Source organism: Narcine bancroftii, chromosome 9, assembly GCF_036971445.1.
Source record: "Narcine bancroftii isolate sNarBan1 chromosome 9, sNarBan1.hap1, whole genome shotgun sequence".
NCBI lineage: Eukaryota > Metazoa > Chordata > Chondrichthyes > Torpediniformes > Narcinidae > Narcine > Narcine bancroftii.
Window position 1 is genome coordinate 10,635,040 of NC_091477.1, and position 14,350 is coordinate 10,649,389.

Below are 14,350 nucleotides of genomic sequence, written 5' to 3' on the forward strand. Positions count from 1 at the left end.
CAATGTAACCTTTCAGGAAAAGTTTCAAACTTTACCATGTAGCTGTTACACAATTTATGCTGCACAAGGACATTGTTAAGAATTATCCTCAGCCCTTTTATTATTTGTACAAAGATCTTCCAATCCTGCTCTGTTCCTCTGACTCGTTTGCTTTTCCAGTCGATCTGAGCCAATTCTTTCCTCAAACCCCCATAGTTGATACATCTGATAACATTTTTTTTCCTTTTCAAATTTGAAATTGAATTCGACCATGTTATGGTCACTGCTTCCGAGGGGTTCTAACACCTTTAACTCCCTAATGACCTCAGGTTCATTGCACATGACCCAATCGAGAACTGCGGATTCCCTGGTGGGCTTATCAACAAGCTATTCAAAAAATCCATCCCTTAGGTTCTCTACAAACTCACTCTCCTGTGATCCAGTAAATTCCTGTTTTTCCCAAATCCCCTACCATGTTAAAATCTCCCACAATCATTTTGATATTATCTTTACGACATGCCCTTTGTATTTCTGTCTGCATCTTATAGTTCACCTCCTGCCTGGTGTTTGGGGGCCTGAATATAACTGCCAATATAATCTTTTTTCCCTATGCATTATGTGAATGTAAATATGGTAATCAGGTAAAATATGTACCCATACTAATGAACAGGACATTAAGTGGGAAATTAAGGGAGATGGTGGAAATGTGAGAGATACCGAGTAATTAATTGAGAAAACAAAATATTTAAAAAGAAAAGTTGACAGGAAAAATCTCGGGTTTTGTGTTCTAAATTTACCTACCTTTCTAATAATAACTGAATTGCTCATCCTGATGGCAGAGCAATTCCATTGTCCTACAACTTCAGGACATAACTTTGCAAATTGGAAAAATTGATCGCGTGTCTACAAACCAGGTAAACCAAGTAAAGGTCAACATCAATTTTGACTTTACAACTTTTAAATTGTGCATCATCAGGATAAATCTCTTTGGTCAGGTTTAAATTCTGTCGTATGAAGACTGCTAAAAGCACTAGCTTTATTACCTCTTTTTCCTCCAACTCCTTCCGAAGTTGTTCTGCACGATTTCGGCGAGTCTCCAATTCACAATTAGATTCATCTAGCAGCCTCTCTTGCTCTTCCGCTTTTGCCAGAAGATCCACTCCTCCCACTATTACCTTCTTCTCTAGCGCTGACAACTTTTCCAATAAAGTCTGATGCTCTTGCCTTGGGAAGTACAGTGAAAGGATTCCATTATACAATTATTTTGTAATAAATATTAGCATTTAAATGATCTTCAAAGGAATAAGAAAAGCACCCATCTGCAAGCAGATTATAATTCTCCATTAAAGAAAAGTACAAGGAGATAGTCAAATAATGTGAGTTAATAGACTTAATGTTGTGCTTGCTATTTTTGGTCAACATAGAGGGAGGTAGCAAATTTAGTGAATGGGTACAAAAAAAATCAACCCAACATCTTAAATCACAATACATGTCCTCGTGGGAAAATGAAAATAATATCTGGTGCAAAATTTCATCCATGCTTGCAAACATTTTACAAAAATACTTGAGAACATTCTTTCTGCAACAATTTTATAAATGATTTACTCATCCATTGAACCAACCAATTTTTAAATGCATTTTTCCATCATTAAACTATGTACTGTATATTAATCCAAATGTGAGTTAATATAAATTACAGTATTTGTCCCGCAGTTTATCTCCAAAGACACAAAAAAATTACAGCTGCTATGTTTCATTTTGAGTCTATTTTAAATAGTGTGGCAAATTAATAGTAACTGAAACAATTTATCTGGTCCTGAAAATATAATTTTAATTTTTAAATTTTACTGATATTAATTTTTGATATTTTAATAATTGCTTCAAATTTCATTGTTATAATGCTTGTTTAATTGTCTTTTACCAATCTTTATTCTGCTCTCTGTACATGATTTATCTCATTTATACATCCTGCTTTAAATTCCATTTTTAGATAGCAATGATTCTATAAAGTGCTTGATTACAATGTTTCACAGTTCTTGACCTGTTCCGACGCCTTTAAAAGACACTGTGCTAGATTAGTCAAGGATCAAATTCGAGATGAGAAAAGGTTTCTGCCAGTTGCAAAATCTTTTGGAGCAGCAATCGATAAGATGAATGATGTAAAATGTTCCTTCAGTATTTTAAATGTACTGCAGGATTTAATGAGAAAATGAATGTGCTCAAGATGCACTCGAAGGTCATGTGCCAAGTTGAAAAAGCTTTGAAGAAGGAAATATAAAGAAAAATACTTCAAAGTGGGCAAAAGGGACTGGTGGAATGTAATTATTTGTGATATCATTTGTCACAAAAAAACATTCCCAGCATTGTAAATCCTGGATACCATTAAAAAGAGTCTCTGCAATGAGAGGTTAATACCCACTTCTTTTAAATGTGCTACTGCAAAATTCAGCACACACTTTCCTTCACAAGGAATGTGGTAAAAGTGACAGAAGACTGGGGCCTGAATGAGAAGTCCTCAAGAAGTTGTGAAGGGGAAAATAGAGAGCAAGTGCTAAAAGTGTTAACCTGGGTCAGTCACCACTCATGGTTGGGCCTGCTACAAGACATCCCTTCAATTAGTTATTTTACAGGGATTACAACAGTCCCTGTTTTGGGGCAACATGATCTAAGTTGCCCAGGAACATTCCTAACCAACCTCGCAGCAGCAGTGCAATGTCTCTAGTGTGAGTGAAGTGGAATTTGAGACAAAGGCGACTTGTGAATAGAATGGCCCAATATCCAGAACAATGTACTGATCTCAATTTACTCTTCAAGATTTACTTTTAGAAACGTAGCAGAGTATTACATTTTTAATTCCCCTACATCAGTGGAATTGAGAATGGTGAAGTTAGTTCATGAAGTGGTGCTGAGGCAAAGATCAAGTACAAGGCTACTGAGTGGCAGAACAGGCAGGTATGAAGGGCTGAATAACTGACTCTAGCAACTTTTCTCATGATCTTCCCTTCACTGACATGATAGCTACATCTAGTGGATATAACCAGATGTTGCAAAAGTAAAAACACAATAAATCTGAAATAGAAACTATGGAGCGCCAGAACTAAACATTATGGTATATTTAAAAAGTTCAATTCTGTACGTATCTTCCAGGTAGGTATATGGGTAAATGTCTCATCTATTAAAATTGCATTTAAATGAAAAATCATTCAGGATTTACATAAGAAAAATATTAATTACATATCTTCTAAACAATCCCCCCATTTCTAAATTCAAATAATATATAAACTATATTGTAAATACAATTTAAAAACCCCTAATATCCAGCACCTATGGAGATTGGTAGATGCTGGATAAGCAAGTTTTCCAGTTGCTTGAGACTCATTCTTACAAAGCCTAACTAATGCACCAGCATTAAGAATAAACAGTTTAAAAGACAAAAGAGGGTGCAAAATGTAAAGTTTTTTTTAATTGTTATGGCAAGCCAAAGTTTAGCAGTAAATAGATAAAATGTACTTCCAGCCTCTTAAGACCTGTGTTAATCTTCTTCCCCAAAAAGGTTGTACCAGTACTGTAGGATCCCAGTGTGCGAACCAACCCTTCATGCAAGCCAGCAAATTAATTTTCTCTCTTTTCTATATTTCATAGAACTATATAATCACATTTATATTTTTGTATAGTTTTTGTGGGGGGTGTATAAGGAGGGAGGGAGGGTTAAAATCAGCATGTAATCATTATAATTTTAAATTTAATCAATATTTATTTAAGTCTTATTAATTACATGTATGGAAATTTTTAAATATATTTTTTTTAAATCAGTATTGCAGCCCTTAAAGTTCACTTTAACAGGTAATTTGCATAATTACAAAATTTAAATCCCAGTCACTTGCACTGTAACCATATTGTACTAACCATTACATTAACCGTGCCGCCATCACAATTACCCCCCCTCCCCCACCTCCAAAGTTTACAGATAAATCCTAATATACTAATAAAGATAAAGACTATTACTAAGCGGGGATTGGGAGACACCTTAAGAGAGTCATCCCAACGGCAAGTGACATAAACCGCTCTTCATCCTGGGTGAGGCCATTTTATTCAAACAGCTGCCATGAGCAAAGCACTCCACTGGCTGAATATTCGCTTCCATCTTCACTAAAGCTTTGTGTTGCTTCAAAAAACATTTACTTGTACAATTTTAAACTTTTATTTAAATTTTTATTCATCCTCATTTATTCTTTTTTCATTTATCTCGATTTTTTTTGCAGGTTGCTTGAATTCCAGATAGCAGGAGTTTTACCTGTCGGTATCTGTTGTTTATTCCCAGATTATCTATAATCTAGAGAATATCTTATTCTTCATTCAAGTACCTCTTCACAAATGTGGTGTTTTACTATTTATTTGTGAAGCTCAATTAATTTTATCAGATCAAGAGCAAATATTTATTTTTAAAAATTACTAAATTACATTCTAATAATCTTTAAAGTCACTGGTTATCATCTGAAGATTTTGAAATTTTGTTTTTCAAAGGAAGGAGAAGGCAGAGTTGTAAAGTTTTAGAGGCTGTACTTGATAAATTGTTGATAAGCAAGGAGCTAGGTGGGAATGGGGTGTGGTTATGGCTTCACTTGTATTCGAACATGCTCAAGGGCTACATTACCTGCTACTGCTTTTAATTTAAATATCTTTAATTTTATACAATGGGTTTGATTTCCAGCAATGGAAGATGGGAGAAATGGACTAGTTGATCAGCAAATATTCACAAGAGACTCAAGAAAACATTAAAATCCTATTTTAATTCTAAAATCCCCTCAAAGAACAGTTATCGTAATTTTCAGTCTGTCATACGCAGCCTGACCTGTTGAGTATTTCCTGCATTTGTTTTTTTAGATTTTCAGCATCTGCAGTTATTTTTTTTAATTTCCACCAGAAGGATGCAGATGCTGCAAATCAGAAATTAAACAAGAAAATTACATTTGCAGTATTATTAGCATGACATTCAGCTCATTGAATCTATGCCCATCAGTCCCATTCCTTAACTGTAAACTACTCTTACATGCCCACCTGTTCTCTTGTTACCCATCTGAACTAAGGATAGTGTCAGAAATTAATCTGCATATCTTTGAGATGTGGAAGGCAACCAGATAAAAACAGAATCACAGGACGATTATGCACATCCACACAGAGGACCAGGGTCAAGCTCAAACTCCAGTTGCTGAAGCTGTGCATCTTGCTGCAGCCATTTTTTGCCCAATACACCAACTACAGCCAATATCAAAAACTCTACTTCTTTCTGGAAAGACAATGTCCAACCTGTGAATACTTTCTGACTTGTTCCACCTCTTAAAATGTGAGTTTAGGATTTTTCTACAAATTTATTAGCTTAATAGAATGCAACTACATTAAACAACTCTCCCCCCCCCCCCCCCCCAGTCTCCTTTTCTGTGACTGACCCTCTTTCTTCCATTATCCCTTTGTCTCTACCTCAGCTCTGCATTCAGATACAAATTCTTCCCCCACCAATCAATTCTCATCTTTCCTTTCTCCAGGCCTCTTCTCCATGTAAAATTGTCACCTTTTGTCTTTTGGTCTGTACTCCTCCCCAACCAATTTTTTCTTTTTTTGAGGCACTGCCTGCTTTTTCCATACCATGAAGAAGGGCTCAGGCCCAAAACGTCGGTTTACCTCCCATGGACACTGCGAGATTGGCTGAGTTCCTCCAGCATTTCTGTTTTTACTTCAATCACAATATCTGCAAACTTTAATCTTTCACACCAGGCCCTTCCTCCTAACTCATCCATGCTGATCCAGGTGCCTTCATTTGGCCCTCTAAACCTTTCCTATCTTTGTACCTGTCCAAATGTCCTTTAAATTTTGTCACTGTACCTGGCTCTACTTCCTTTTGCAGCTTGTTCCATGAACCTGTGTATAAAATTGCCCCTCAGGTTCTCTTTAAATCTTGTGCCTGTGTTCAAATGCTGTCAATTTGACTCTAATGTTAGTCATGAAAACAAACACTGATTTTTTTTTAAACTATTGGGACAACAAAATCTGAGCCCATGTATTTTATTAACTTTGATGACTTGTACCTCAATGATCATGCATTTATATTCTTTAACTTACTGTGCTTTCAGAAGATCTTTTTCTCTCTTCTCTAGCTCTGCTCTTGCTTTGTTCCTCTCCTCCTCCTCCATGTCAAGCTTGGCTTCAAGAACTTTTCTCTCTTCATCAATCTTTGCTTGCATTTCTGCCATCTTCTCAGGAGATACTTTCTTCTTTCCTTTATCACAAAATAAATTGTTTCCTCATTATGTAGATCATACATTTATATTTGGCTGAATTTACTTACTTCTGAGCGTACAAATCTTTTTCATAATTACACTCATCTCTGACTTCCACACATGTGCAGCAAACTCATGACTGAGACATGAACCACAAAATGAACTAAAAACACTCGAAAGGTCAGACAGCATTTGTGTAAAGGGAAGCAAGAGTTAACAACTTCAGGCTAATGACCCTTCTTCAGATACCCAGTTCTCATAAGGGTCTCCAACCTGAAATGTCAACTATGCTTCTCTTTCCACAAACACTGCTTTGCTCTGCAGAATATTTCAAAAATGAGTTCTAGAGAATTTGGGGTACAGACATGAGTGTCTGTAGATGTGCAAGTAAAACTGAACAGCTTGTTTATTTTTATTTTATTTGATGCTTGTACATTAATATGTTTTAAATAAAATGTTGGTATTTAAAATAAGTATTTAAGCTATAATATCTGATTCATAGTGATATTATAGAACTTTACAAAATTCTCATATATGAGCAATCTGTCAAAAGGTATTTGGGCATTCCAGAGCAGTTTCAAGATCTACCATGAGGCCTAATCACTGCTATAGAATTATGAAGGACTGAAATCCTGGTGGTTTGTTCAATTTAATTGTTATAGGATTTTGTTCTTTGGGGATACAACACGATTTCTATACACAATCTAATCTTTCCTCGCTTGTTAAGTCAGTTTCCACCTCAGTTCATCTCCTCCAGGAGTTTGCAGAGGTTTGGTATGACATCAGAAATCTTGGCAAACTTCTACAGATATGTAGTGGAAAGTGTGCTGACTGGCTGCATCATGGCGTGGTACGGGTGAATTTATACACCTAAAACATGCTCTGTTCTCACTACTGCCATCGGGAATGACTCGAACCACCAGGTTCTGGAACAGTTGCTCGCTACCACTCCACAATCAGACTTCTAAACACTCAGAGACTCATTTAAGGACTCTTAATTTACACATTATTGTGCATATATATATTTTTTCCAAATTGCAGTTTGTTGACATTTCTTTTTACATGCTTCTTTTATTCTTGATTGGAGATTATTATTACAGTTAAGTTGAAAGACTGCCTGGTCCACAGGAAAAAGAATCTCAGGGTTGTATGTGATGAACTTTGTTAGGAGCTACTTAAAATCTTTTGTAAGTTTGCAGTTTAATTTAAAATGGCGCTATATCTGGTTCTTGCAAAGAAAAAAGTTGAAATCACAAACCTGCTTGGTCTTGAATTGGGAAGATGTTTATAGGCCAAACAAACCCAGCAGGTGAATGCAGGAGGGGAAAAAAAAAAGACAAATCAAATCATTATTATTTGCATTACCAATAGCCAAAGCAACAGAGATGAAGCATGAACTGTCACAAGTAAAAGTAAATTTTAAAAAACGTCTCTCAAATTTTAATTATGCAGTTCAAGAAACAAAATAATTAAAACACTAATTTGGAGAAAAATTGTCAAGATAATTTAATAGAAAGGTTTCTTTGTAATTGCAGTTACTTCCAGAAATGTTCTTTAGCAACTCATTTTAGTACACATTCTAAACCCCAATTTTAATCGTTCAGCAGACAATCAAGGTCACTTAGAAATTGCTACAAAAATCTGACTCGACTATAATTCTCACACATTTACAAGTACAATTCTCAAAAAAAAAAATCAGTCCTTGGAACCTGCTGTCCAGATACTTTTGAGGACTCTGATCAAGGACAGGCTTAGACTTGTCAGTAATTCTTTTCTTTCCTTTTTCAATATTTTTATTAACATTGAAATTTTACATCCAAAAATATTCAAAATCAGATTCTCCAAAATCATCATTTAACTTATTTTTTAAAAATTTATGGTAAGTGAGGATATCTGAAATTTTTTCAGAGCCAAACTGACCTCAGGTTGAAACAAAAAATTCACTCATCATGAAATTAAAACGATTTTCCTCATTTCAGGTAACTCCCTCCCCTCTCTCTTTCCATTTCTTCCTTACCGTCCCCATTGACTTTTCTCTCCAACTCTCCCTCTCAAACTGCATGCTGCTGTCTCCCCGCCGCAAGCAGTGGGAAGAATCCCTTGTCCTGGCGCCATCAAGGAGTGTGGCCTCCCAGGCAGGAGAAGAACCTTGGGCTCAGTAGCATTCCTCTCTCCTCCTATCCCCTTCCCTCCCTCCTTAGCACACCGGACGCTGACTCAGAATCCTTCCCTTGGCTGACTTCCAAGGTGTGCGTGTGCGGTAGCCCTAGGGGAGGATTCAGAGTTGGGAAATGGCGTCGGAAGCTCCTGTGACCAGGAAGACGAGCTTGCCGACTCGCCAGTAAGTGTTCCACTGGCCTGGGAAGCTTTCCCAGGGATCAGTGGCAACAGTGGATTCTTATCAGAGTGATAAATTACCTCATTAATCAAACTTTCTAACTTCATAACAAGCAATTCCTAACCCCTCTCCCAAGGTCCTTTCTTTGGCAGCGAGAGAAAACCAACACATCTCTTAACTGAAAAAGTCATCGTTTGCACCATCAACTCTTTTTCTCGGTTTAGAGCTTGACATGTTGGGTAGTTGAATACTTCTAGCATTTTTTGCTTTTAGTTCCTAATTTTTTTTTTTTTAATTTTTTTATTTTTCACACCATAAATCACATTAGCCATGATACACACTTTTTCCTTTTCACACATATACAGTGACATTTTCTCCCTCCCCTTAACATGTCACTTGATGACCACAACTGCCATTTAAGTGATATCTGGCTGCTAAAATATGGTAGAAGAGGTATCATCCAGATATATTATTTGTTTCAAAAGGAAATGTGGGTCAAAAGGTTGCATTTTCTAGTCTGAAAGAGCAATCTGGCATCTTATGAAATAACACTGGACAACAAAGATCTTCGTTCCTGAACAATTTTGGATGTATTTTATGGATTTTGGGCAGCTGATCATCCTAAAAGTTTCCAAGGATGTACATTTTTTTCAAGATATAACTTATTTTTGTGACTTTCTGTCATATTTTAAGTCGACTTCAAGCAACAAAACCATGAAGTGAAACATGTCATTGAAAATTAATGTTCTGCATTGACACGTGAATGTCTTCCCTGCTGATCTTGGCTCAATCAGTGACAAACATGGGGGCAGATTTCACCAAGATATTGTGACCATGGAAAAATATTATCAGGGCAACTGGAATCCATCTATGCTGGCCAACAATTGTTTTTTTTAAATATTTTTTTATTTTTCACATTGTGAATCACATCAACTAAAATATGATAAATTTACACAGTGGTCTTTTCTCCTTTTTTTCCCCCCTTTCCCTCCCTCCCCTCTTCCCACCCCCCCTCCAAAACCCATAAATATTCAACATATACAATACAGTAAAACCATAAAACAATATCTTCACACAAAGGAAAATAAACAAGAAAAATGTGTCATCTATTGGTTACACACTGAATCTAGTTGTTTTGTCTTCTTATCATTTTCATTTTAGGGGATGGAGGTCGTAGGCAAGCTCTTTCTGTTATGTTCCACGTATGGTTCCCAAATTTGTTCAATGTACTTTTTTAAAAAAATTATATGTTATTTTTTCCAATGGAATACATTTATTCATTTCCATGTACCTTTGCTGTATTCTCATGCTCTCTTCCATTTTCCAAGTTGACATTTTTTTTTGCTACTGCTAAGGCTATCATAATGAAATTTTTTTTTGTGCTTTATCCAATTTGAGGCCTAATTCTTTACTTCTTATGTTACTTAAAAGAAATATCTGGATTTTTTTGTAATTTTATTTAATATCTGATTTAGTTCTTCCCAAAACATATTCACTTTCATACATGCCCAAATTGCACGTACTGCTGTTCCCATTTCCGTCTATCCGATAATGTTGAATCCCATTTTTTTAATTTTTGAGGAGTGATATTTACCCTGTGTAACCAATTATACTGGTCAACAAAGGTGATGTAGAGTCCTTTGTTTTGTTCTCTGCACTTTTCTTGGAGCTGTCTGAGGGCAAAGACCATGTCAGTAGTTCCTCTGTTTGCGCGAAAGCCGCAATGTGATTCTGGGAGAACATTCTCGGCGACACTAGGTATTATTCTATTTGGGAGAATCCTAGCGAAGATTTTGCCTGCAATGGAGAGCAGCGTGATTCCCCTGTAGTTTGAGCAGTCTGATTTCTCGCCTTTGTTTCTGTACAGGGTGATGATGATGGCATCACGAAGGTCCTGAGACAGTTTTCCTTGGTCCCAGCAAAGCTTGAAAAACTCATGCAGTTTGGCATGTAGAGTTTTGCCGCCAGCCTTCGACACTGTGAGCAGGAAAGGGCTTTGGCAAATACTAGAGTGCCTCGGATGCCCCCCAAAGTTCCTCAACATGGTTATCCAACTGCACGAAAACCAACATGTCGGGTGAGATACAGCAATGAGCTCTCTGAACCCTTCTCCATTAACGATGGCGTGAAGCAAGGCTGCGTTCTCGCACCAACCCTCTTTTCAATCTTCTTCAGCATGATGCTAAACCAAGCCATGAAAGACCTCAACAATGAAGACGCTGTTTATATCCGGTACCGCACGGATGGCAGTCTCTTCAATCTGAGGCGCCTGCAAGCTCACACCAAGACACAATAGCAACTTGTCCGTGAACTACTCTTTGCAGACGATGCCGCTTTAGTTGCCATTCAGAGCCAGCTCTTCAGCGCTTGACGTCCTGTTTTGCGGAAACTGCCAAAATGTTTGGCCTGTAAGTCAGCCTGAAGAAAACTGAGGTCCTCCATCAGCCAGCTCCCCACCATGACGACCAGCCCCCCCACATCTCCATCGGGCACACAAAACTCAAAACGGTCAACCAGTTTACCTATCTCGGCTGCACCATTTCATCAGATGCAAGGATCGACAACGAGATAGACAACAGACTCGCCAAGGCAAATAGCGCCTTTGGAAGACTACACAAAAGAGTCTGGAAAAACAACCAACTGGAAAACCTCACAAAGATAAGCGTATACAGAGCCATTGTCATACCCACACTCCTGTTTGGCTCCGAATCATGGGTCCTCTACCGGCATCACCTACGGCTCCTAGAATGCTTCCACCAGCGTTGTCTCCGCTCCATCCTCAACATTCATTGGAGCGACTTCATCCCTAACATCGAAGTACTCGAGATGGCAGAGGCCGACAGCATCGAATCCACGCTGTTGAAGATCCAACTGCGCTGGGTAGGTCACGTCTCCAGAATGGAGGACCATCGCCTTCCCAAGATCATGTTATATGGCGAGCTCTCCACTGGCCATCGTGTCAGAGGTGCACCAAAGAAGAGGTACAAGGACTGCCTAAAGAAATCTCTTGGTGCCTGCCAGATTGACCACCGCCAGTGGGCTGATATTGCCTCAAACCGTGCATCTTGGCGCCTCACAGTTCGGCGGGCAGCAACCTCCTTTGAAGAAGACCGCAGAGCCCACCTCACTGACAAAAGACAAAGGAGGAAAAACCCAACACCAACCCCAACCAACCAATTTTCCCCTGCAACCGCTGCAACCGTGTCTGCCTGTCCCTCATCGGACATGTCAGCCACAAATGAGCCTGCAGCTGACGTGGACATTTACCCCTCCATAAATCTTCGTCCGCAAAGCCAAGCCAAAGAAGAACCAATTATACTGTATCATGCGTAACCTTGTGTTTATTATATTCTTCATAGTTCCAGAACATAACTTTTCCCATACTTCATTTTTGATCTTTATGTTTAAATCCTTTTCCAATTTCTGTTAAGGTTTATAGTTTATTTCATCATTTTCCTTATCTTGCAGCTTAATGTACATATTTGTTATAAATCTTTTAATTATCATTGTGTCTGTAATCACATATTCAAAGCTACTTCCTTCAGGTAATCTCAATCTGTTCCCTAATTTATCCTTTAAATAAGCTTTCAATTGATGATATGCAAACATTGTACCATGAGTTATTCCATATTTGTACTTCAACTGTTCAAATGTTAATGAATTATTTCCCAAAAAACAATTTTCTATTCTTTTGATTCCTTTTCTCTCCAATTTTCTAAAGGAAAGGTTATCTATTATAAAAGGAATTAGTGGATTCTGCATAATAATTTTGGTATTTGGTCATTTGTTTTTTTTTTCCTTTCTAAGTGGATCTTCTTGTTAAGTAAATGATGCAGTACTGGTGAGCTTTTATATTGCATTAACTTTTCATCCCACTTATAAAGTATATGTTCCAGTCGGTACCTTCTCCCCTATTTTATCTAGCTCTATCTTAGTCCAGTCTTGTTTTTCTCTTGTCTGGTAAAAATTTGATAAATACCTTAATTGTGCAGCTCTATAATAATTTCTCAAGTTTGGTAACTGCAAACCACCTTGGTTATACCCATTTGTTAATTTATCTAACGCGACCCTCAGTTTCCTCCCTTTCCATAAGAATTTCCTTATTATTCTCTTTAGTTCATTTTTTAAAATTCTGTTAAGGGAATTGGTAATGTTTGAAATAAGTATTGTATCCTTGGGAATACGTTCATTTTAATGCAGTTTACCCTCCCTATCAACATTAGTGGTAGTTCTTTCCAATGTTCTACATCTTCCTGCATTTTCTTTATTAGTGGCTGATAATTTAGTTTGTACAAGTGGCTTAAGTTATTATCTAACCTGATCCCTAGGTATCGATTGTTTGTGCTTGCCATTTAAATGGTGATTCTTTTTTTAAAAATTCTGTATAATCCGTGTTACTCATTGGCATCACTTCACTTTTATTTGCATTGATCTTGTACCCCGATATTCCTCCATATTCCTTCAATTTCTTATGTAATTCTTTTATTGATATCTCTGGTTCTGTTAGGTATACTATGATGTCATCTGCAAATAAGCTGATTTTATACTCCTCCTCCTTTATTTTTATCCCTTTAATTTTATTTTCTATTCTTATCAGTTCTGCCAAAGGCTGGCCAACAATTGTTGAAGAGGCATCAGATGCTGAGTACAAACGAAAATCAGCGTCAATACATTTTTCGGTAATTGAACTAATGCACTGTGTCAGCATCATGACGTGATTAAACAAGCTAAATTCAATAAAAGATCATTGAATGTTTCTCTATCTTCGTGCATGATATGGCAAATCTGAAATTATCCTTGTGTTCAGCTTGAAGTTGTCGATATAATCCCTAATTTTTTTTTCAGGAAAAAACATTTTGGAAAAAAAATATATTGTTCTTCAGAGTAATTTAAAATGCAACTTTTTCAAAAGTTTCTGCCTCTGGCAAGTTTGACCTGGCAAAAACTAATCACTTTTGCCATCACGTAACCATCTCCTAAGTTAATATATATCCATATGACAGGTGATTTCTACATAGGAAAGTGCCGACCATCAGGGGTATTTACTCTTGCACTTTTAAATTACCCAAATTAGAAGGCAAGAATGGCTTGGGAGGCAGAACAGACTACCTCTTTTGTTATATTAGCAACTTTTAGATCCCATGAAGCGTTGACTGAGTAAGAATTGTTAGCTATAATAGAGAAAAGAACACAAACAAAATAGAGTAGCATTAGACCACTCAAGGTACTCAAACCTACTCCGCCATTCAATATGATCATGGCTGATCTGTTCTCCTTTATGGGTATTTTACATCCATCTGAGATGAAGGCGGAACCTTGACTTAACATTTAATCTGCAATGCAGGTTTCAATAATAGGTTTCAGAAATGAAGCAGTACTTGTGTTTAACAAATGCATGGATGTTTTAAAACAAAATAAGCATAATTTATTTTTATAATGATGGAGGTGCTGCATCTTACAATAATTCATCAGTTCAGACAATAGGTCAATGGCCCATCAGTTGTTCTTTATCGAAAATATTTAGGCATGTGACCGTGTGTAGAAGTACAAAATCGTAATGTTACATTTCTTTCAACTATCTATAACTGTGAAGATGGCGCAGTTGATGCAATGAATATAATAGATATCATTCCGCTTTTATTATCTTTTTTCCCCATGTGATAATTTAATTTGTACTTTTTTTGTTAGATTACGTCGCTGAACAAGCAAGAATTACAGTACATTTGGACCTGGTTCTTGTGTTTATCTCAAATATCAA

At 37.0% G+C, this 14,350-nt stretch overlaps 1 protein-coding gene across 1 annotated transcript in view; it reads right to left on the minus strand.

Annotated features, from left to right (window-relative positions):
• Positions 1-14,350, minus strand: part of kif3a (kinesin family member 3A) — a 54,477-nt gene that overhangs the window by 13,627 nt on the left and 26,500 nt on the right. The window contains exons 10-12 of the mRNA XM_069898125.1: positions 7,513-7,521; positions 6,097-6,253; positions 1,023-1,203 (exon numbers count right to left, since the gene is read on the minus strand). Coding sequence (XP_069754226.1) covers positions 1,023-1,203; positions 6,097-6,253; positions 7,513-7,521 — 347 coding nt within the window. The remainder of the gene's footprint in view (positions 1-1,022; positions 1,204-6,096; positions 6,254-7,512; positions 7,522-14,350) is intronic.